At 50.3% G+C, this 21,590-nt stretch overlaps 7 protein-coding genes across 7 annotated transcripts; 3 read left to right on the top strand and 4 right to left on the bottom strand.

The window, feature by feature from the left end:
* Nucleotides 1-6: 6 nt before the first annotated feature.
* C8Q69DRAFT_456968 (ubiquinol-cytochrome c reductase iron-sulfur subunit precursor) lies at nucleotides 7-1,533 on the top strand. Its single transcript, XM_028629866.1, has 4 exons — nucleotides 7-427; nucleotides 551-639; nucleotides 704-854; nucleotides 960-1,533. Exons 1-4 carry the CDS (start codon nucleotides 133-135, stop codon nucleotides 1,139-1,141), a joined length of 717 nt encoding a protein of 238 aa, XP_028487501.1. The 5' UTR covers nucleotides 7-132; the 3' UTR covers nucleotides 1,142-1,533.
* A 214-nt stretch (nucleotides 1,534-1,747) lies between these two features.
* Nucleotides 1,748-3,430, bottom strand: C8Q69DRAFT_504511 (sensitive to high expression protein 9-like protein, mitochondrial; the record flags this gene model as incomplete). The annotated part of the gene is made up of 2 exons (XM_028632600.1): nucleotides 1,748-2,670; nucleotides 2,731-3,430. 2 exons carry the CDS (start codon nucleotides 3,428-3,430, stop codon nucleotides 1,748-1,750), a joined length of 1,623 nt encoding a protein of 540 aa, XP_028487500.1.
* Nucleotides 3,431-4,047: 617 nt separating this feature from the next.
* Nucleotides 4,048-4,574, bottom strand: C8Q69DRAFT_398731 (hypothetical protein; the record flags this gene model as incomplete). Its single annotated transcript, XM_028627815.1, has 2 exons — nucleotides 4,048-4,427; nucleotides 4,517-4,574. The coding sequence occupies 2 exons, from the start codon at nucleotides 4,572-4,574 to the stop codon at nucleotides 4,048-4,050; spliced, it is 438 nt and encodes a 145-aa protein (XP_028487499.1).
* A 2,830-nt stretch (nucleotides 4,575-7,404) lies between these two features.
* On the top strand, nucleotides 7,405-9,480 carry C8Q69DRAFT_151814 (hypothetical protein). The gene is made up of 4 exons (XM_028625555.1): nucleotides 7,405-7,661; nucleotides 7,717-7,800; nucleotides 7,854-8,016; nucleotides 8,070-9,480. Exons 1-4 carry the CDS (start codon nucleotides 7,567-7,569, stop codon nucleotides 9,312-9,314), a joined length of 1,587 nt encoding a protein of 528 aa, XP_028487498.1. The 5' UTR covers nucleotides 7,405-7,566; the 3' UTR covers nucleotides 9,315-9,480.
* Nucleotides 9,481-10,145: 665 nt separating this feature from the next.
* C8Q69DRAFT_525496 (tubby C-terminal-like domain-containing protein) lies at nucleotides 10,146-11,144 on the top strand. The gene is made up of 2 exons (XM_028633610.1): nucleotides 10,146-10,756; nucleotides 10,851-11,144. The coding sequence occupies exons 1-2, from the start codon at nucleotides 10,435-10,437 to the stop codon at nucleotides 11,138-11,140; spliced, it is 612 nt and encodes a 203-aa protein (XP_028487497.1). The 5' UTR covers nucleotides 10,146-10,434; the 3' UTR covers nucleotides 11,141-11,144.
* An 801-nt stretch (nucleotides 11,145-11,945) lies between these two features.
* C8Q69DRAFT_456959 (esterase-like activity of phytase-domain-containing protein) lies at nucleotides 11,946-14,105 on the bottom strand. Its single transcript, XM_028629865.1, has 3 exons — nucleotides 13,634-14,105; nucleotides 12,410-13,564; nucleotides 11,946-12,329 (listed from the first exon to the last, which is right to left on the bottom strand). The coding sequence occupies exons 1-3, from the start codon at nucleotides 13,887-13,889 to the stop codon at nucleotides 12,217-12,219; spliced, it is 1,524 nt and encodes a 507-aa protein (XP_028487496.1). The 5' UTR covers nucleotides 13,890-14,105; the 3' UTR covers nucleotides 11,946-12,216.
* Nucleotides 14,106-16,133: 2,028 nt separating this feature from the next.
* C8Q69DRAFT_151615 (putative C6 transcription factor) lies at nucleotides 16,134-19,651 on the bottom strand. The gene is made up of 2 exons (XM_028625553.1): nucleotides 18,018-19,651; nucleotides 16,134-17,951 (listed from the first exon to the last, which is right to left on the bottom strand). Exons 1-2 carry the CDS (start codon nucleotides 19,358-19,360, stop codon nucleotides 16,382-16,384), a joined length of 2,913 nt encoding a protein of 970 aa, XP_028487495.1. The 5' UTR covers nucleotides 19,361-19,651; the 3' UTR covers nucleotides 16,134-16,381.
* Nucleotides 19,652-21,590: the final 1,939 nt, after the last annotated feature.

Below are 21,590 nucleotides of genomic sequence, written 5' to 3'. Positions count from 1 at the left end.
CACCAAGGCCGGGTCCGACTTCAACCTCCAACCTCGAAAATCCTCCCTCTACCGTCCACCTCCGACGTCCGTCCCTCCCCGCGACTCGCGATTCTCGTCAATTGCATCTCCCTTCCTCTCTACTCACCCGCCATGTCTCTCGCCTCCGCTTCGAGCGCTCTGCTGCGCACCTGCGCGCGGCAACAGCTGCCCGCCGCTCGCGCCGCCGTTTCCGCTTGCCAGCAGAGAGGAGTCGCGGATGCTGCGCCCAAGTCCTCCTTCGACAGCCCATTCGGCCGCACTCACGAGCACAGCGATACCACCAAGATCCCTAACTTCAGCAAGTATGCTTCCAAGCGATCCCCCACGACGAACAAGGTCTTCTCCTACTTCATGGCTGGAAGCATGGGTCTGGTGAGCGCGGTCGGTGCGAAGGCCACAGTGCAAGGTAGGTCACCACCTGCAGCATCCACGGTGTCTAGTTGTGATGGGAGGGCAAATAATAGGCGAAGGATGATATGCTTGGATATCAGCGGTGGTTTTAAGGGCGAATGCTGATGTTTGCTTACAGACTTCCTCGTCAACATGTCTGCATCTGCCGATGTCTTGGCCCAGGCCAAGGTTGAAGTCGCTCTCGGATCGATCCCTGAGGGAAAGAACGTACGTGTCAATTACTACATATCTGTCTAGAGTACTCTCAGTTTCTAATTTCCGGTCTCTACAGGTTATCATCAAGTGGCGTGGAAAGCCCGTCTTCATCCGTCACCGTACTCCAGATGAGATCAAAGAGGCTGAGGAATTTGAGTGGACCACTCTGCGGGATCCCCAGCCCGACTCTGACCGTGTGCAGAAGCCCGAATGGCTGGTTATGCTTGGTATGTGTTCTCTCCATGACTGATTCGAGAGAACCGGGATTGTTACGGTATTTCGAAATAGGACAGGAGCGGGTGGTCTAACGTGCTTTTTTTTTCTGCATATAGGTGTCTGCACTCACCTTGGTTGTGTCCCCATTGGTGAGGCTGGTGACTACGGTGGTTGGTTCTGCCCTTGCCACGGTTCCCACTACGATATCTCCGGCCGTGTCAGGAAGGGTCCTGCTCCCCTGAACCTCGAGATTCCTCAGTACAGCTTCCCCTCTGAGGACAGCCTTGTCATCGGTTAAACAGTCCGTCTACATCCAGGGCGGACTTGATTCCGGACACAGTTTCCAAGGAGGTTGTCCGGATGAAAAACGTGTTTCAATATGGACAAAGACGAAATTTATAGAGCCTGTATCATTGTCTGCAGAAAAATTCAGGGGAGGGTATAGACCGTAATCCCGTCCCTTGGCTTTTTGGCAGCCTGGTTCATCGACATCTATGGGGTCGGTCAGACAAGAGAGTGGAGGCAGCCGGCTTGTCTGATTTACATGTGTCTTTACTAGCTTTCCCTTTATCCGCATATCATTCAGATGTTTCATTTCATTTGTTCTGTCTATTGTAGTCTCCTTATGTGTCAAGTCACCCATGTACAAGATGAGAATCAATAAAATCAATAGAGAGACTATATACCGAGCTACCCTTCCAGTTCAGGAGTAGTCCTACATTGAGTTGTTGGCTAGTAAAAAAGAAAAATGTATGCATTGAGCTCTGGTCTGCGAGCGCAATTTTGCTAAACGATTCATGACGAAGAAAAAAGGGTTTAAGTGATACAAAATAAAAGATATCTACAATTCTATCTTCCCACATATAGGGATCAATATAGGACATGGGTATGTAATTCCTCTTGCTCAGCGCGGGCGGACAATAGCGATCAGTAAGCCCATAATCGCGGCTCCAGCAGCGGCACTTTGGATCGTCACTGTGGTGAGATCTCGCTGAGAGATAGCAATGCTCCGATCGCTGAATAGGTCATGGATACACTGCTTCCAGGATTCAATGGAGAAAGAAGGGGTGGAGGGGAGTTGGGATTGCCAGTAATCTGACTTCGGGAGTTCAGATGATGTCGTTGTTGTAGTGGAGATTGTGTCTTGCTCAGCAGGAGCTATGACCTGCTCGGTGTTTGTGAGATCGACGGTTTCTGTTCCCTCGGATGCTGCTGTTAAGGCAGCAGCCTCAGAGGCGACAGCATCCGCGACGACAGCGTCCGCAGCGACATCGGCAGCCGGCGCAGGAGCAGTCGTTGTGGCGGCCAGCACCGCAGGTGCTGCAGCGGCCTCAGAAGCGCCGGTTGCCTCCTTGATCTGAAGGATAGTTCTCTCCTTCTCTAAAGCTTCAATGACTTTTTCCTCGAAGCCCTTCACGAGGCGCTTACGGCGCCATGGTTCCACGGCAACCTGGAAAACGAGGAACAGGAGCACGTTGACGCCCATCAGGCCCCAGGTTCCCCATGTACTCATTCGTCGAATCTTGTCTGACCAAACTTGCTCTTCATGGTAACGAGAGAGGATGCTCTTGCTCAATCGTGCAGCTGCCTCCTCAGCCTCTTGTTCAGCGACAGAGAGCGCCTCTTGGGCCTCTGCTTCCGCGACTTCATTGGCGTGATCATTCCGGTACAGCAGTGTGAAACGCTCCAGGTCTGAAGGTGACCATGCGTGTTTCCGTTGAAGAAGCTCATTAACCTCGCGTTGAGAGGTTGAGCGGCGGTTTATGGCGGCAGCATAGGCATCCTTCGCCTCGCGGACCTGAGCACGGGTCTCCCTCACTCGGTTCTCTGTGGGGTCCCATAGTTAGGAATGAACTTCGCTGCGATTAGACACATATTTCGTCTTACCTTGGTCAAGGATCTCTTTCTTGAGAGCCTCAATGGCAGAGTATCCAGTCAGGTCATTCAATCGCTGCCCCGCAATGAAGACGTTCGATTGAAGGTTGTCCATCAGGTTTGTGAAACGCTTAGATAATTGCGACCTGTGATCTTCAAGGTAGGAAGGAAGACTGCGACCGATCCAGCCCTCCTGAGATCCTGTATTCTTCTGTTGCTCCTCGTGTGTTGCATTCTCCGTAGCCTTCGTCACAGTCAGTCCTGTCTCCGTCTCTAGTTCTCCCTTGACCCGATCCAATTCGCTCACATCCTTCTTTTCCTCCCCTAACGGCTTCCCCTCCTTCAATTTATCCTCCTGCTCACTGGAGAATCGAAATACCGATTGTGTTCGGAACTGACATTGTGGACAAATAGAGAACGTCCGCGCGGATTTCCTCCCGAGAGAGAGCGCTTCCGGGCCCGTGGGAAGAAGCACCGGAGAGCGAATGGAACGTGTGGCCTTCGCAAGACCAACGCTCGATCGAAGCGACTGCCGAAGCAGCAATGGCATGGACTGCATCGCCGGGTATTGGCGCACAGGAGCAGTCCAGCTTCGATGTGCTGTTGAGGGAGGTAGCGTTGCGGAAAGTTGTACCTCGGAGTCGGAGAAGCTTCGACGGTTGAGCGAAGTCCTATCAGGGCCGGTGCGGAACACCCGCTGATCCCATGTCATTGGACAGCGAACTAAGTATATACCGCCCTCCATCCAAACCCCATGATTCCACCCAGCGAAGGGCGATTTCCATAGTATTTAGACTATTAAGGGTCCTCAGAAATCATTGTGGTCTAATCTTTCAATCTTTCAGTTGATATTGTGGCCATTCTTCAATGGAACATATCACTCGGTTGGAGAGACCAGAGAATGGATCGACACAGTCATTACTCCTCTGCCAGAAGACAAACATTAATAAATTTACTTAGAATAGACTTGCTACCAGGAAAGACACGTAGACATGATCCTGGTATATCCTTGTACGCCTCTTTCGATTAATGAATGACCCCGTTATTGAAAAAATGGCCCACGTGCATTATCTGCCACCCTCCAGTCACCTGGGACTACAGCCTGGATTCTCCAAGACTATGTGCCGACGTGACTGCGTAGTTGTAAATATCTTGCATGGGGTCATCTAGTGCGTTCAACATCATAAACACTGAAAGGACCCATGTCGTTGGAAAGATGTCGTCAGTGCGCTTAACATCCGTCCACCCACTGTATGAACATCAGACCGATCATTCGTCGTGAGCATATATTATCCACCACCCTAACTCCACCAAGTTTCCCTTTGTTCCCTAATCATGGGTCTGCACCTTGTGGTCACCCTTGATGACCTCTGTATACGGGGGTGGCGGGACTCCTCCCTCGCTGCTGCCAACACCACCATCACCTTGGTATTGGGGTGTGGTTGATGGTGCCTGCGGTGGTCGAGGCTGAGTTGATTCGGTGGCTCCGTATCCTGCGCGACCTCGAGTCTGGCCCTCGGGCTGATGAGAGACGTAGTAATATGTCACTCGTCCGCCTTCCAGCGGCTCGTAATTGGGGTCATCGTAATCCGGCTCGGGATTCTTGAGGATGATATACCACGAGTGTATCAAGCCAGGAACGTATCCGAGACAGCAGAGGGCGATGTTGATGATTGAGTCTGCGGTGCAGATGCCAACCTTGATCCAGACTTGGAAAAGTTAGTATCGTTCGTTAATAGACTTGCAACTTTGACAACACTATGAGACTGAACAAGAGATGGAAATGACCGTCGCTTACCTGCGATGGGAGGGAAGAATACCGCCAATATGGCGAGGAAGACGTCTGAGCCGCACATTCCTGGTGCAGCGGGGCTCGAATAGCCACTGACTAACTTGCGGTAATTCGATCGGGGGAGCTGGTTACGATGGAAAATAATCTAATCCAAAGAGCAACCTATACTAGATATCGAGAAGTACTGATGGCAATAAAGAGACAGGTGGGGGTTTACTCTGGTGCCTGATATCATGACGTTGAGAGGCTGAGTCGGAGAACGAGCTCATCACATGACTGCCCTTTCACTTCCCGCTTTGGAGTTCACATGATTACACTCCGGCTGTGTGTACGGAGTAGGACGTGAAGCATCATGTAGGATGGCATTATCTGGAGTAAGTCTTCTATCAAGGATCTAAAAGACCTGTGCTATGTGATTATTATTTCGTTCGCATGAACCCCATAGGGACCAGCTAGGGTCTTCCAAGTTCGACCTTGTGCCTGCCCCGTCCACTATGTTTGATCCACTGTGGGCGCGCCCCAGAATTGTAGATGAATACTGACACCGTGACAGTAAATAATAATGACGATACTCCGAGTCCAATAATAATCACAAAACTTGGCGCCGCCCAGTAAGGCCCAGCGAAAGCAGGGATTCCGCTGGCTTATTATATCGACTATAACCTCAAAATAGAAATGCAGGCCTACGTTGTGCGTGATTGGACTTCCTAATATTTATATTTACTTATGTCGTTGGCCAATTATCCTTGCTTGGTAGTCGACTTCACTTAGGATACCTGGACTGTCATTATTTGTGATACAATAGCCTAGTCTAATGGTGACATATCTTTCCGGTGGCACTGAACAAAGTGCGTTCGAAGCTTCTGAGCTTCGATTCAGTCAATCCACGCTGCATGATAGACGCTAGACACCCATCCAGAAGAACGTATATTACGTGATGTATCGGGCGAGAGACCTTTTATAGAATAGCTGGAACAGGATTCTGGACTGCCCTAGAGTAGAGCCTAAATCACACAGAGGACGACTGAGCCTGGGCGGACACCACGACAAATTACCGTAACTAGTTATAGTTAAGGTAAGAAAGAAATAATTACTAATTATTATTAGGAGGCCTCTTCTCATAACTAGCACTCTGTCTTTTCGATAAGCGCAAGGACCGCGAACTCACCTGAATGGATTGATTGCAATCCTTGCTGGAGGAAGGCAGAGGCGAGTGTTGAAAAGCTCCCAGAGTCTCACACGGGGGCTTTTTCTAAATGTTCATTTCCCAACTGGAGATAAAAGTGATCCAGGAACGGGACAAGCGCAGATCGTCAGTAGAGTTTTCCCGCTGCAACTCGGGAAAATCATCATTTGGCGGAAGCGACGAGGGCCTGTTCACCAACCGGAGAAAACTAGAAAACTCCAAGCCACGCTCTCAAATTTCCCCAAACAGATCCTGACCGTCGACGTGCTAATGCAGCGCGAAACTGCAGGTACCGGGAACGACGCCCGTCTCGGGGCCTGCTAATGGCGGTTGCTCCTTGATTGCCGCGTTGAGGCTTGCAGTGATCTGAGCGACTTTCATTTCGTCCGGCAGCTGGCTGTTGATAGATCTTATTATTATGAGGTTATGGAGGTTAGATCTGGGGTAGCATGGATGAAATTATATCACCATCTAGGGAACCATGGATAGAAGCCCTCGGGAGTTATATGCCACGGAGGGTCTAAAGGAACCGTGGTTCACAGCGACAACCATACCATATGTTGAAACGGGTGGTGTTGATACTCTTAGCCAGGGACCGGAAGAGCTAGAGGAGGTTCGATGTCCTGAAACAGCGGTAGCGTCTTGTTAGACGAACGCCCGGCGATCGACGGTCTCCAGGATCCGCCATTCTCAGTGGAGGAGGAACGGTGGAGGGAACCGATCTCATTTCCCGCTTCAGGGGAACTGCCAACAACAGACGACTTGCTGATGTCTCTAATAATCCTCCAAGCCTTGTCAAGCGTCGGGTGCTGTGCTGGTCTCCTTCCCGCAGAGAAGATTCTTATTAGTCGATCCATATTTATTATGATTATTTTTATCAGGTTCGCACTTACAGAAAGACTAACCTTGCGTTTGGCAACTTCCTGGACGTCCGCGCTGTCCACGTCAAGCTCTGCAGCATCTGACAGGCGAGACTGAGGCGAGCTGCGTAGAGTAACTAGCAGTCTTGTTCTGTTGTGTTGCAGGTTGATGCCAACCGCATCACTATCTCCACGCTCCGCGATACCAACCACCGCCATACCACCGCGTACCACCGTCCAGTAACTCGACCATCTGCACGCAATCTTGAAACTGCCAGCAAGCGACCTGTTGTCAATCTAGTGACCCGCCTCTTCCGGCTGTCGACTCTCTATCTCTCTAAAGAAAAAAGCTCCAAGCGCGACGAACAACAGCGTGGGCATAACCCGCAGTGGAGTCGTCTGAAAGCTGTTTGTCCCATGCAGCCGGCCCGGCCCCTTTTAGATACGGCGCTGTCCCTGACCAGCAGGCTTTTCGCTTCCTCAAGACTCAAGCACGCCAGTGTGCTCGTCGCGCAGCTTTAATAGAAGATTACAGTACGCTCACAGCTAGCCCGTCGACCCCGGTCGTGTGTCTCGTCAGCCTTTCTGCCTTTTTTGCTTTCTGCGCTGGCCAGCCTCCCCCGTCTTTTCTTCTATCTTCTCTCCTACTGGTGCCAGTCCACTCGTTGCTGGAGTTCGTCTTCATCCACGGTTCCTGCCATTGCTAGAGCCACAGTCTCTCGTTAGATTAGATTCACTTCGTCGAGATCTCTCTGGTCTCCTCTTTTTTTTTCGCTGTTTTATTTACCGCACGTTCCTTTCCGATCTGTTGTCCCCGCTGCATCCTTGGCCGGTCGAGTCACCACCTGCGCAATACGCGTTACAACCGTCACGAAGAACACTATGACAGCGTCGTACTAAGTCCTCCAGCCATCCGAAGATCCGAACAGTTATCAGGTTGAATTGCTTTTCTTTTTTCTTTTCGCCATATCCCATTACTGTCATCGAGGTGCGCTGGCCAGGATCCCAAAATGGGCGGTTCCTGCATATCATTGTCAGGCTCTACCACTTGCCCAGCGTTCAACGCCTCGTCGATATCGACCGATTCAAGCCTGGTCGCCTTATAGTATGTCGAGGATCTCAAATCTAATATGTGGCAACCATGTTGACAAACCTGACAGTCCTTTCTTGGCATATGTCTCTAATCTCAATGATTTCGACGAGCAATTGAGCAACTATGTTAAAGCCGGCTATGTCAAGGAGAAGTATGCCCTGCCATAACACTAAGCGACTGTATTGCGGAACTAACTGTCGCTAGATATCAGCAATTGCTAGGTTGTTCCAATGTCGATCTCAGCAACACCACCGATTACTATGCCCGATACACCACTAGCATGATTTGCAATGGAATTATACAGAATTCGAAGCAGCCTTGCAGCCTGGATGCCGCTGAATCCCAACCCTTGTGTGCAGAGACTTGTGTCCGTGGGCCCACCCGCTTTCCAGATGTTGGGCATATGCTAACGTACACCAGGCGCTGGTAGCTACAAGTGAGGAAGAAATCGCAGTTGACCCAAGTTTATGCGGGAAACCAAAGGCGGATTTTATGAGCCAGATAAGGGCCGATTTTACCGTGTGCGCGTTACCAGCGGATTCCCTGACAGGAACATGCATTTCGGGGGCACAAAACGAGCCGGACAACTGTGGATATGGAACGAATACCGTCGGTCTCTGCAGCTACTGCGCATCGAGTTCTCCGAATTCTACCGACTCGTGCTGTATTAATTCAAATGCGACGGGGCGTTGCGCAAATGTCCACCTACCGACGCCTTCTACGTTACCCCCGTTATTTCCAAGTTCGACATCTACTTCTCTTCCTTCCTCTGCCAAGCATAATAATGGCCTCTCTGGTGGCGCAATTGCGGGCATTGTCATTGGATCTGTGGCAGGATTTGCCCTGTTGGCTGCCCTGCTCGCACTTCTCTGCATCTGCATGCGCCGCAGACGGAACCAGAAAGCTGCCAATATCTTGAATCAACCCACCCCACAAAGAAAAGGACTGTCTCAGATGCAATATTCACGAACAAGCACTGATCCACAGGGTTACGGCGCCCTGGCGGGTGGGCGTGTAGCACGCATGTCTGCTTTGCAAGTCGACTCGCGTTCTCCGTCACGGACCCGAGCCAGCGGTACCAGGGCAATCCCTGGCAAGTACAGTGATTCATCGGACTCGGAGACATTTGGTGCTAGTCCCAGCATAGGCTCCAGAAGAGGCCCTCCTGTCACGAACAGACGCAAAGGTTCGCTCTCCAGTACCTCGATACTTGCTGGAGATAGCGATCAGTCTCCACGTTCCGGCACTGGTGCGCAATATTCTTCCCCGGAGGGTGTTGCGAGCGGTCAGTCCGAGCAGCTACCCTATTTCAGAGATTACTACTCCCAGGACGATGTTCATCCGGGAGACAAGGTCGCTGTTCTATGGGCATACCAACCACGTGCTGCTGACGAATTTGAACTGGAAAGAGGTGAAGTCCTGAAGGTTGTGGGTATCTGGGACGACGGCTGGGCCACCGGTATCCGTGTCAATGAACGAGCAGAGGATTTTGATGGGAAGCACAGGGTCCAGCGTGACAGTGGCGTGTCAAACGGGTCAGAAAACCGAACATCGTCTCCTCAACCAACAGGAGAAATAAAAGCATTCCCGCTTGTCTGCGTCTGTCTTCCGCAACACTGGCAGAAAACTATTGAGCGGGATATAGCAGCTGAGGGGGAAGTCTAACGACACCTTAGATGCATCCCAGTTTAGATACATTTTTCTCATGCGGTATCATGCCTTGACGACAGCTTCTTTCTTCATATCTATTTTGTTCGGCGTTAGGAAGAGGTTTCCTGCTTTCCGAGTTTTGACAACGGCACAACTCAGCCTGGTCTCGGACTCCTATTACCGTCCGTTTATTTCGTGACAAATACCTTTGTTCATTCTTCGACTGCTATTATTTTTTTCAGCAGCTGCAGCCTGCTAGAATTCCCGAGGATCACGGCAGCCTCACAGAGAAATTCAGCCCGACTATCTCTCCCCAGCATCTCGAGGCAGGATCGGCAACCTCTTAATGGCTCTGCGGGACAACTTTGTTATTTTTGATATTCACTTTATACCCCACTGCGTGGCACTAAAGTTCTCTCCGTTTTCTTTCCAGGTAACAGCAGAGCTTTTCATACATATTCTATTTCCTACGAGACGACTGCACTCTAATGGAGCACATCTGGAAGTGTCTCAGTGCATCATGTGGAATATCTCTTGTGCTTGCACATTTTATTGGTGTATAGTTGCACACGAAGTGTATTTCTCTTCAGAACCACAATTGATGTATAGCAAAGGATTACATTCAGTGACAATAGTAGCAGCATCTATTTCTCTTGCCATGCACAGATCCAGCTCTGTGTTATTAAAGAAACTAATTAGGTAGTTCCCTGTAATGAGAAGTGTAGATATCTGTATGGGGACCGCAGAGGATCTCATTCTCAGCTACACCGCCCAGCTTGAGGCTGACAGCACAGCGGCACAGCCAGGCTACAACATCTAACTATGTACTAGTAGCTTCAACCAGATCGACGAGTCAACCCCTCAGCGTTCACCGAAAAGTCGTCTGATCTCCATGTAAGCACTGGCATCTTGGCGGAGGTCTGTGCGATTACTGGGTTTACTTTATTTAGAAATCGCACTATGGCTGTAGTGTTTATATCACTCTATATGTAGTACAACAATGAGGTTAAAGAAGATGAGGTCTATTTACTTTCTCTATCATTCATCCCGCCTCTAAAGTCTATCCATACTTCCAAAACTTCATCTTTTCTCTCACCAAGCGAATTCACAACTACCAGAAGACTTCCAATTCACAATGAATCCATCAGAGCTCCCTCCCGTCACTCAACCAGTCGCTATTTTCGACCAGTTCATTGCTCGACAGACCGAGACAATGATACTCAAGGAGAAGATCCTATCATTATCAGGGGATAGTTTCGACGTGAAGCTTGCCAACGGCCAGCCGATACTAAAAGTCCAAGGAAAAGTCATGACGATCTCGGGCCGTAAATCGATCTACGATATGGCAGGCAATCACTTGTTTGATATCGTCAAGGAGCATTTTCATATCCATACAACTTTCGCTGCGCATGATTCGGTCGGGAATAGAATTCTACAAGTCAGGAATAGTATTACGCGTATGTTTCCATTTTTTTTTTTTTCTTCTTCCCCTTTTTTGCAACGCACAGAATTCTAGAAACACATAAACTAATTAATTAATATTACATCCAGTAATCGGCTCCAAAGCCACTGCGACTTTCACATCCCCTCAAACCGGCACAATAGTGAATTTAAAGATGAAGGGAAACTGGATGGATAATATAGTTGATATTATCGATGATCATACCGGTGCCGTGGTAGCACGCATTAATCGGAAGATTTTCCGTGGCCGCGAGTTACTTTTCAGCAAGCAGACGTATGGGGTAGTTGTGGCGCCGGGTGTTGATATGGCTCTTATTGCTGCTATGTGTATTTGTTTTGATGAGAAGAATAATGAGAGAAGGGCTGGGTCTGTTTATTAATGGGGGATGGGGGGGGGGGGGGGGGGGGGGGGGGGGGCCGGTATTGCTGTATTTCTCTTGCGTTCTTGTTTGTTGCCTCTTTTTATGTATTCGATGAGGTAAGATATGCAAGGTTCTGTTGTGTTGGTTGTTCTTGGAGTATAAGTGGGTTTAGGCATGGATATGTAATTGGGAATATGTATTGTGTAAATTGTAATTTGGGAAATGACCGACTCAGAGAACTCGATGAGATAGTTTCGAAATTGGAAAGACCATTAGTTCATATTTCAGCTGCGATAAGTGGTCGATACGTGCCTGAGGGACACCCTAGTACCACATTTCCTAGTCGGACAAAATCCAGTCGAAGTTCCCTAGATAACAAGTTCCTGAAGTATCTATTGTCAAGTATGAGAGCAGCGGCTAGACGAGTATGTACAGCAGCTGTTGAGGCTATCGTTCCTCAAGGGCAACATGACGAGTATATCAAAAGCTATTCAGTCATTCTAGGCGCAGAGTCCCTGGAACTTGGCATGGAGCAGAATTTCTTGTCGGTTCACCGCTCCCTGTAGGTATTCAGAGACTGCATATCGGTGTTCATGCTCCTCGCACGGAGCTCGATGAGGAATGGATCAAGGAGCGTGGTGCGAGGATGAGGAGTTGTATTATTGCTGTGGACGGCCGTGGGGGTCATATGTTAGTTCTTCTTGGGGGAGATGGCGTGGCCTTGACGAGATAGCATTGGGGACTACTATTTTGAAGTTTAAGTAGGGTATTCTGAACTTCATGGAAGTGTGACGTTTCGAGTATTCTTTATTCTAGCTGTGGTCACTGTTTATGATAGGTGGTGGTTGATCATGGGAACTAGATTGTTTTATCTTCGCTAGATGATTCTGGGTATCAATCATGCATCATGTGGATTGTCCCTCTATCCGGTCCTAGATCGTGCCAAAGAGTAGGATAAATTCACCAAGCGTGGTCATAAAACCTGAGTACGGCTATATTTATAATTAGCCACAGAAGTATGTATATACTACCAGTGAGATACAGAGTACTGTGGAACTAATAGGGGTACCGATGATTCTAATCCCACCATCTCCTTACACAAGCGGATTAGAGCCCTTAGGCAACTTGACTTTGAACACCAAGGCCTGATTGTCGAGGTTGTAGCCACTCGCATCAGCATACTGGAAGCGACCGAAATTCATGTATCCTATGAAACGGTAGGTTAGTAGACGTACACACATAAAACCATATGCTGATAATAAAAAATTCGAAACAGGAGATCCTCACCATTCTGCGTGACGAAATCATTATCACTGAACGAGAAGAGAAAATACTCATTCTCCTCATTTTCACCATCCAGATCTACCGGGAGTAATGCGAGACTCTCCCACTTCTCGTTCAGGAGATGCGAATCCTGAGCTCCTCCATTGTGCACCCCGAAGCGATTCAATTGGCTGTTGACGTTGAAATCAAGCCAGGAGCAGTATTGCGCTGGTATGATCCCCCGTGTAAGAGTACCAGATGGAGCGATCGTGCTGTTGAAACCGTCATTTGCTGCCGATTTGATATTGGTTGCATTCGAGATATCGAAGACATCGACGTGTCGATAGACGCTCTCAGAGGAGCTCTGACCATGGCCGGAATTGGAGTCGCGCGCAAGAATTAGGAATTGGGTATCGGAGATGTAGTGGATTTCAGACTGCGCTGCGACCTTTGTGCCGTTATTGTAGAATGGCAGAGGAACCACATACTCAGCGCTGTAAAGGGGTTTCGATCCAGTCAGATCGTATACAGCTAATCGAGCGTATCTTCTCGTTTTCTTCTTCTCTCCACCGTCCTGGTTCAATGCAGATTGCATCAGGGCGAACAGCTTCTTTCCATCGGGAGAGAGGGTGAGACCCTCGAAACCCTGGTTATTGTCTCGTCCCGTAGGGTTATCGGATGGGATGACTTCCAAACTGGGGTTGTATATCGGAGGGGAATCCGCGCTGAAGCTGACGGAGTTGTTTCGCACGGGAATAAAGGCATCCGGAGGACTAACCGCCTGCAGCAGATGGCCTTCCGCGGAGAACTGGTAGACATAGGGTCCGTATTCATCACTGATCCAGAAGGTGCCATTGGCACCCAAGGCCAGACCTTCAGAATCCAACGATAGCTGGAAGCCTCCTGGACCGGCACCGCCAAAGCCGTCGCCGCTGTATCGAGCAGATGGCACCTCGGGGAACTCTGGATATCTCAGATACGGTCCGTGGGCATTGGCATCGAGGCCAGTGGTGAAATGACCCAGGGGATCGCGCAGGATGATGCTGTCCAAGTACTCAATCTTCAGGTTGGGCCCTGACGGATGCTGGACCGTAGCGCTCTCGTTCAATGACAGCGTCAGATGGAGCTTGTAAATCCGCCCTGCGAAACTAAGGGTGCCATTTGTATTCCAGCCACGGTCTGTATCGATGCATTAGCAATTTCTGACAACCCACCATGATGATGAGAGTGTGCTGGAATGGTCATTACCCGGCAGACCATAGAGTATTCCCTCGTATACGTTTCCCCTTCGTGACCAGGTTTTGCGATCTAGCGCAATGGACGACCCCAGGCTCATGCTGTCTCCGTATCGATCGCGCTTGTCACTCGCCAGAAAGCCGTAGCCGGCCAATTCTTCATAAATATACGTGTGGCCATTGCAAATAGTGGTGTTTACTGCTGGCGCGGCGGCCACGCTGCCAGCTGCTGCGGCGAACAGAGGCAGGTAGGAGATAAACGAAGGCATCGTGTCAATAGATGCTGCAATATAACGAGATGATTCCGCACTTCCGCCACAAGCACGGACAAGCACCGTTTAATCGATCTCAGGGAAGTATGTACCACATCTTATACCCATGGGGAGGGTAGGTAGGTATGTACGTCCTCCCGCGTTCGATGGACATTTTCACCATGCCTCCCCATGCGTACTATCTAATCTCGCGGACACGAACCTAATTAAAACTATAGTGTAAGCCATCTTTCTTGTTCCTGTCATGACCTCGCTATATCTGGGGGGCGGAAAGCGAGCACGTGGCTATCTACGGCCCGTCAATAGGCAGCCATAGTGCCACTACTGCCTCCATTGTTGAACCTCAACGAATGACTCGATTCGGGCAGGGAAATACGCGAGCGCTCAAAACTTTCCAGCTCTTGCTTCAGAGACGAGTTTTCCCGGCAGCCCTGAACCATCCATCTGCTTGCCTTGGAAGATGTTTTAAGCCACAGTTGCTATGAACTGACAGAAATACTCAACACTTACACACAGACATCAGGGCGAGTAAGTACTCCGATCAGCTGTTCTTTTCATTATACATACATCATTTAACTAACTTCGAACACGGTCAGTTCCATATAAATACTCTGTACTTCTAGGCCCTGACCTGACCTGTCCTAACCTGACCTCCCATTCCAAAGCCTGCCTAGGCACCGCGGGCCTTCTGAATAATTTGAGTCGTATCGTATCGTAGATATTTTCGCTTTGCCTTTCTTTTCCCTGAAAAAAAAAAAAAAAAAAAAAAAAAAAAAAAAAAAAAAAATGTCTAGGAGGCCATAAAAAAATGCTAATTGAATTGCCGCGCAGCAACACCATCTATCAGCTCTGTCACAGGGAATGAATAGTGAGAACCAGCGTCTCGCCCCTACCAAGTACGTAGTTAACTACTGGTGATTGTCCCATAGTTACGCCTTGCCTTGAGTTCGAGTACATACATAGTCCGTCCCTGCAAGCGGTGCTGGCTCGATAAATCATGGATTTAAAGCCAGTAACTACATAACTAACTATCAAGAGTCGGTATAAATAACTACAGAGTACATAGAGTAGAGTAGAGTAGTTAATTACCCTTCTCTTCTCTTCTCTTCTCTGCGCATGCGAATTAAGTGAATAATGCCATGACAAGTACTCCGTATTATTATTATTCTTTTGTAGAGGGCAACTCCATCATTGATTAGTTAACTGAATTGTTAACTAACTAGCAAGTTATTATTTCTCTCTCGGCTTTTCTCTCACCCATCGATTGATCGATTTTTACTTCCCGGTAGCCCGGTACGCCGGCGGCTGACCGGTACGGGTAAATCGGGATCGGTACCTTTCGGTCTCTGTGGGTGTGGGCTCGGGAAAAAGAAATTTGCGAGATCTACTAAGTATCTAGTCATCCACACCGAAAGAAGGGGAAAAAAAGAAAAAGAAAAAAACAAACAAGACGTGGGGGTACACAACCATAATGAAAAAGAGCGTGGGGGAAAGTAAAGTAAAGTGATTAATTAGTTAGTACAGTATGAAGTATAATCTTATTGTAGTATGTCTTACTGTATGATTGACTCTATGAAAAAGGAGGATTTCCGAAATTTCAATTCAATTGCCGACCTGAAAGATGAGCAGAGTAACTAACCTACACATCTAGACTTTCGGAGGTATGTCGGTCAATCAACGGAGTCTTGCTTTTCCCCGCATGATCTTCTGGGGGTTCGAACTTGGGGGCCTTTTCTCGGTGACGTTTTTTGGGGCGGCCGAGGCAATGTTTCCCGATTAGTTCCGTATCGTACCCGTTGAGAGTTGGGGTGCCTTTGATCCGGACGGATATTGCAGAGACCGAGAGCCAGACGACTCGACGGGCTGATCGACCGATCGACTGCCACTTAACTCCGTAGGGACTATGGATGAGAAACTCAAAAGAGACTGCGGTTATTGGAGCAGGTAAATTCACACGCACAGCGCGCTGGGAATAGACCTCATACAGTTTCATATCCCTAAACTGCTAGTAGGGGGCGTGCAATGACAACAAGTAACGAACAGGGGGCATCTCGTCGTGGAAGAGATCACGAGTCTGGTCCAGAAACATAAGGAAGAATAACAGATCTGTCAAAACGAGGGCAATAATCCCACCTCTCGTGAACAGAACATGACGCAAACAAACAAACAAATACCCGTAGGTTCAAGATGGAACAGTGCTAGTGGCAGATAAGAGAAAAGGAAAAAGAAACACCATAAAGATCGAGTCACCCAATAACACCTGCAGGAGTGTCGACCCCTGAATTACCACGCTTTTTTTTTCCTATGCCTTACCCAAATCCCGACCCCCTTATGACACCATATTTCCCTTTTTGTATCGTAGCCAGCTGGGTGAATTGCCGGCGCAGTACAGTACAGGACGTGATGACACGATAATAATACAGCCAGAAGAGATAAAAAAAAATCGAAAAAAGAAATGAAATGCTGTGATGGAATGACAGCCGCACAGTTTATCGGAGATCGGTCCAAAGGGCGCTCAGCCAGCCGGTTGGGCTACCAACCTCTAGATTCGAGGTCGACGGCCACAGCTCGTGGCTGCAGCCGTCCACAAACGCGATGACGTCGTCGCCACCAAAGCTGGTCGACCACACAGACGGATCAGATCCCTCGTAGGGCGCGACAGGCAGCGTGACCGCGTAGCTAGCAGTAGTAGTGGTGCCGGGAGGCGGCAGCATGTTATACCCGTGCTGAGCGGCAGCACTGATCGGGGGAAGCGATTGAGAGTATGGAGGCGGCGGCGGTGGCTGCTGACGCGCCGTAACCCACGAGTTGAGAGGTTGCAGACGGTTCGTAGGGGGGAGATACTGCGACTGAGGCTGGTTCGTTGGAGGCGAGGCATATGCATTCGGGGAAGTGAGAGATGGGAGACTGGGCGAAGTAGTGGCGGCGATCGGGCCGTGAGGGTGGTGCTGCAGGGAGGGAAGGGAATATGGCGACTGAGCCGGCAGTTGTCGACCGGGAGGCATAGGCAGGCTGGGACGACGTTCGAATTGACGCTCGCCGTCCGGCATTCCATGCACAGGGCTGTTGTTGTTGATCGGGATCCAGGACTCTCGTCTGCCCCCAGCGCCATCGAGTTGAGATTCGGAGCCGTCACCAGCTTCACTCTTGACGGCATTACTTCCGGCATCGCTCGCAGTAACACCACGCTCACCAGCAGCAGGCAAGAGAGGAAGACCACCATCCTGGTCGTTCTCGGGCAGCTGGTCCTCCAAGATGCCAAAATCGAGGAAGAGTTTCTCCAGCAGCTTGAATTCGTCCAGGCCTCCTCCTGTCCCACCCTCACGGATTGGACGGACGCCGTTTGTATGAGCCTCGGCGGTCTCGTGGCCGGTCATCAGGTCCGACTTTCGCGAGTTTCTCCTGAAATCCTTCTTGACCCTGGAGAAGTAGGTGTGGAGGCGATTGATCGTTCTGAACCATCCTGCAGCCATCTTGAGCCGCGGCCGCATTTCACGCAGGATCTCGAGTCCCCTGCGAGCTTGAAGCTGGCCGGGACTTCCAACGGCGACCGTGTCGGACGCGGCCGACTTGGAACACATGTAGCCTTCCTGATCCATATGGCTGAAATGGGCGGCGTAGACTCCGATAAAGGCCGCGTTGTAGATCGCGAATCCGACAAGCGGGGTCTCCACGAGCACTCCACGTTCCTGGCAGGTGACGACTAGGTCCATCATCTGGCGGGCTGCCTTGAACAACTCGCGGGCGCTCTCTCTCCAGAAACCGTCCGGAGGGTGGTACTTGTCGACAGGCAAGGTCGGTTCATCCAGCGGACCGAGCGGTTCACCGCATCGGATAGGCAGAAAGGGCATGTAGGCGCGGTGTAGCACAATGACTGACAGGAAGTACACTACGTGCATCACGGTGTATGGTGCCAGTGTATGCTTGTACATAATATGAGTGTCCGTATTCCGGGGAGAATACTGAATATTGCGGGGTAGCACATCTTGAAACTCCGCTAGCATGCTTCGCAGTTGGATGAAGCGGGATTCCGGATGCCATGGTGGATAGTTCTCGTTCCTGGGACCTGGTCAGCAACGCTAGAACAATTGTAAAAGGGACGCAATGTACAATGGATGAGCGGACCTTCTTCCACCAGCACAGGCCCACTTGGCGATACTGCCCCAGATTCTGATGATCCGGATCACTCTGCTCAAGACGGATTCCTCCGCGCCTACTTCCCATCGATCGATTTCGTGATCACCAGATTCACTGCGCTGACGTCCCGAGGACCACGATTTGGAATCCATGGAGCCGTTCCGCAGCTTCTCGTCTCCATACCCAATGCTCTGACGGAGACTCGGGATCTGGACGTTCTGGGCATCGAAGCTGGGGGGCCGGCGAGAAGTGCCGTCATTCAATCGCGATGTCCGCACCCGTTCACCAAACGCAAAGGCATTATCACTGGGCAGCTGGATGTCCAGATCGTAGACGTTGATCATCTGTGGTCGATACTTGCCGCTGCTCAGGCAGCGGTCCATAATGAAACACGCCCAGAAGGTCCTCCGCTTCGTCTCCAGGGCAATCACATCATCCGAATTCTGCTCCTTCTGCTCCTCTCTCTTGGCGACGCCGAAATGATCCGCCTCCGCCTTGAAAACGGGTGATCGGTTTGGATCTCGCGTCAGGTCGTTCTCGAGCTCGAAGGACAGTCCCATGGCTTGCCCCAGCCGGATGGCAACCCCCACGTACACCCAGGCACTCTTGCCGCGGCACATGCCCCATTCATGCAGGGCCAGCATCAGGAGTGCTTGGATCCGGGTGAGGTCCGGGATGGTGAGGCCCAGGCCGTCGACGCCAGCAATTTTGTTGCGCAGCGCCGTTGCGTAGAACTCAGACGCCGCCAGCGGATTGGACGGGTTGCCCGCAGATGCTGGAGAGTGGTAGGCGACGAGTTGCGGGTGAAAGCGCGCGGTGAGGGCCAAGACGCCCAGGAGGATCAATGGCGACGGTTCCGGCTTGGGCGCCGGACTCTGGGACAGATCCCTCGTGGACTGCGCATCCCCTTGGGAGGCGGATAGCTGGCGGATCTGGTTGAGAAAGGTGGTCGGGTGGAGGAAAGGCAGGACGGTGGAGAAATGCGCCTGGAACAGCTCAAACAAGGTCTCCCACGTCTTCACGGTCAGAATCGAGGATTCCAGCACATCCCCATTGGCTCGGGCAGCATCTTTTGCGCCGACGCTCGATCCTCCCACGGCCTTGCGCGAGCGCTGGCGCTTGGGACTGTCCCATTCGCCATTCCGATCATCACCGTCGATGGTCGCTCCAATATCTCGTTTGGCGGCACCTCCGCCCACTCCGATGGCCGGGGTCGGATAGACACAGTCCCTCCCGGAGGATTCGCAGGCGCGACAGGTAGTGTCGATGCCGGCATTGACACACTTGATCTTGCTCCGCCGGCAGCGGGAGCAGGCGATGCTGGAGCGCATCTTGGGGGGCGTGTGATCAAGAGAGCGGGCGGTCTCCCCGCTTGGAGGAATGCACGAAACGGTGCACAGCGGTCCCGGACAGAGGGATTCAGTTTTGCGCTGAAGCAAAGAAAGAGAAAAAAGAAAAAGGGGAGAGGACGAGGACGAGGACGCGGACAGTGTCTCTCGTGTTGCACCACGGCCGGCCCTGGCGCTCACTCGGGACTCTATCGGCCAGCTCCGAGGTTGCTCAGTGCTTCGGGTCTGTCTGGAGCCAGAGCAGTCAACAGGTCGATCGGGATGTAGAAAATTAAAACCACAAAGGCTGCACTGGTGGTTGCAGACAGACAACAGTGGATGGGATTCCGAATCAATTGCACCGATCTCCAATGGCGGGTAAGTGTTGGTAAATGTGGTGGTGGTAGTGGTCGGTTAGGTAAACCGATGGCCGTGACGCCCGGAGAAGCCGGTCAGACGCAGGTTCCCGGAAAGCGACGGGGGGAGCGCGTTTGTTAATAATATATTAGAATATACCTGGCAGAGGTTGGCTCCCAGCCCGACGGGAGAGAAGAGGGGAGGGGGAGGAGATTTGTGTGCCTGAGAGATGGAGAACAAAGAATGTGTAGGACAGAGAGAAGAAGCGACACTGGTTGAACTAGTTTTGTCCGTTTTGTTCGTTTGTAAGTATCAGCAGCGCATCGTGGAGAGCGCGGGATATGCAAGGACGCGCGACGGCGAGAGGCAAGTGGAGACCAGACAGTCCCCAACTGGGATGTTGGATTTTCAACGGTCCGGGGTGAGGAACGCTGTGGAGGAAGAGCCGAGAGGGAGCGGCATGAGAATGGAGAAAAATGAGGAGGAACGGAAAGAAGAGAGAAAGAGAGAGAGAAGAGAGAAGAGAAGAAGCTCGGATGGCGATCGGGCACGATGGGGATGAGATGGGAAAGGAAAGGATAGGATAGGATAGGATAGGATAGGATAGATGCGATGCGATGCGATGCGATGGGACTCTCTCACCTTCAACCCGGGGAAAGCAGCAGATCCAGGGCTAGTTTGCGCGGGGAGAGCCAGATGCCGGGTCGAGCGAACAGTGAAAAAACCGGGGGTTCCGTCAGGCACTGTTTCGTTCAACACTAACGGATTCCGAGTCTAGTGCCTGTATCTAGTAGTAGTTGCTAGTTGCTGGGTCTAGTACTGTAGTAACTAGTAGCATCTATGGTAATTCACTTAACCATTATCGTGATAGTTGGTTTATTATTTGATTCATGAGTAAATGAGTAAAATGCAAAAAGCTGGCCCGGCCGTTCGGGTGGACACGATATTGGGCTGGCCGTCATCGTTTTGCCGGTCGACCAGGCCGACACCGGGAGCTGAAGTCAGTGATGATTCTGGTCATCCGGAGTCGAATAACTAACTAAATAATTAACTAACTAACTAGATAAATAACTAACTAACTAGATAATCACTCCTAAACTATGGTACTCTCCCCCAGCAGGATTATTCTTACTCGTGGCGGCTTCCCTGGCCCAGTTTCGGCCCCAGGATTCCCGATCGGCAGTCAGACGGTGGATGGCCAGTCCCCGAGGCCAACTTCTTCTTCTTCTTCTTCTTCTTCTTCTTCTTCTTCCTGTCTTTTTTTTTTTATTTTTTATGTTGACAATTAAATTGATGATTCCCTGCAGATTAGATTCTATAGCCCACCGGGATTGCACTCTTTCTTCAGCTCTTCTCTTCTCTTCCGGTCGGGAATGCAGTCAGTGTATGTATGTATGTATGTATGGTATTAATTAATTAATTAATTAATTACGGTACAACAGTTCCATAAAGCGACGACGTGACTTCATTTTGCCTTTTAGCCGGCTACAAAGAGAAAAGCAGCCGGTGATGAAATCATACCCCGAAACAAGAATAATCCAATATTATTAGTTAATAAGAAAAAGAAAAAGAACATCGCGTCTTTCTTCTTCTTCTTCTTCTTCTCCGAGAAATAGCCTTTTCCGTAACTTTTTTTTCTCCGCAGGTCCTGGCCTGAACAGAGAGTCCCGAGCAAAACCACTTTCTTTTCTCCGAGGCTGAACCCCGCAAATTAGATCCCAAGTAACTAACAATCCTCGTCAATTTAGTCCTGAACTTAACCTTCTCTCTCTCTCTCTTTCCCGCTAAGCAGAAACCAGTGACTCTGGGGGTATTATTTGTATTATGTATTAGTATTCATTTTCTAGTTCTTTTTTTTTCTAGTTTTTCTCCTGTC

This window comes from Paecilomyces variotii (assembly GCF_004022145.1).
Source record: "Paecilomyces variotii strain CBS 101075 chromosome Unknown C8Q69scaffold_2, whole genome shotgun sequence".
Classification (NCBI taxonomy): domain Eukaryota; kingdom Fungi; phylum Ascomycota; class Eurotiomycetes; order Eurotiales; family Thermoascaceae; genus Paecilomyces; species Paecilomyces variotii.
This window is presented reverse-complemented; position numbering and strand designations above follow the sequence as displayed.

Excerpts from the sequence above, each read along its gene's own strand:
- C8Q69DRAFT_456968 (XM_028629866.1), top strand. The coding sequence starts at position 133 with ATGTCTCTCGCCTCCGCTTCGAGCGCTCTGCTGCGCACCTGCGCGCGG. Across the intron at positions 428-550 it reads TGCGAAGGCCACAGTGCAAG|ACTTCCTCGTCAACATGTCT; the intron begins GTAGGTCACCAC and ends GTTTGCTTACAG. Across the intron at positions 855-959 it reads CGAATGGCTGGTTATGCTTG|GTGTCTGCACTCACCTTGGT; the intron begins GTATGTGTTCTC and ends TTCTGCATATAG.
- C8Q69DRAFT_151814 (XM_028625555.1), top strand. The coding sequence starts at position 7,567 with ATGGGCGGTTCCTGCATATCATTGTCAGGCTCTACCACTTGCCCAGCG. Across the intron at positions 7,662-7,716 it reads TCAAGCCTGGTCGCCTTATA|TCCTTTCTTGGCATATGTCT; the intron begins GTATGTCGAGGA and ends CAAACCTGACAG. Across the intron at positions 8,017-8,069 it reads CCTTGTGTGCAGAGACTTGT|GCGCTGGTAGCTACAAGTGA; the intron begins GTCCGTGGGCCC and ends AACGTACACCAG.
- C8Q69DRAFT_525496 (XM_028633610.1), top strand. The coding sequence starts at position 10,435 with ATGAATCCATCAGAGCTCCCTCCCGTCACTCAACCAGTCGCTATTTTC. Across the intron at positions 10,757-10,850 it reads AGTCAGGAATAGTATTACGC|TAATCGGCTCCAAAGCCACT; the intron begins GTATGTTTCCAT and ends TATTACATCCAG.
- C8Q69DRAFT_456959 (XM_028629865.1), bottom strand. The coding sequence starts at position 13,889 with ATGCCTTCGTTTATCTCCTACCTGCCTCTGTTCGCCGCAGCAGCTGGC. Across the intron at positions 13,565-13,633 it reads AATACTCTATGGTCTGCCGG|ACCGTGGCTGGAATACAAAT; the intron begins GTAATGACCATT and ends GCATCGATACAG. Across the intron at positions 12,330-12,409 it reads TGATTTCGTCACGCAGAATG|GATACATGAATTTCGGTCGC; the intron begins GTGAGGATCTCC and ends ACCGTTTCATAG.
- C8Q69DRAFT_151615 (XM_028625553.1), bottom strand. The coding sequence starts at position 19,360 with ATGCGCTCCAGCATCGCCTGCTCCCGCTGCCGGCGGAGCAAGATCAAG. Across the intron at positions 17,952-18,017 it reads GCCTGTGCTGGTGGAAGAAG|GAACGAGAACTATCCACCAT; the intron begins GTCCGCTCATCC and ends ACCAGGTCCCAG.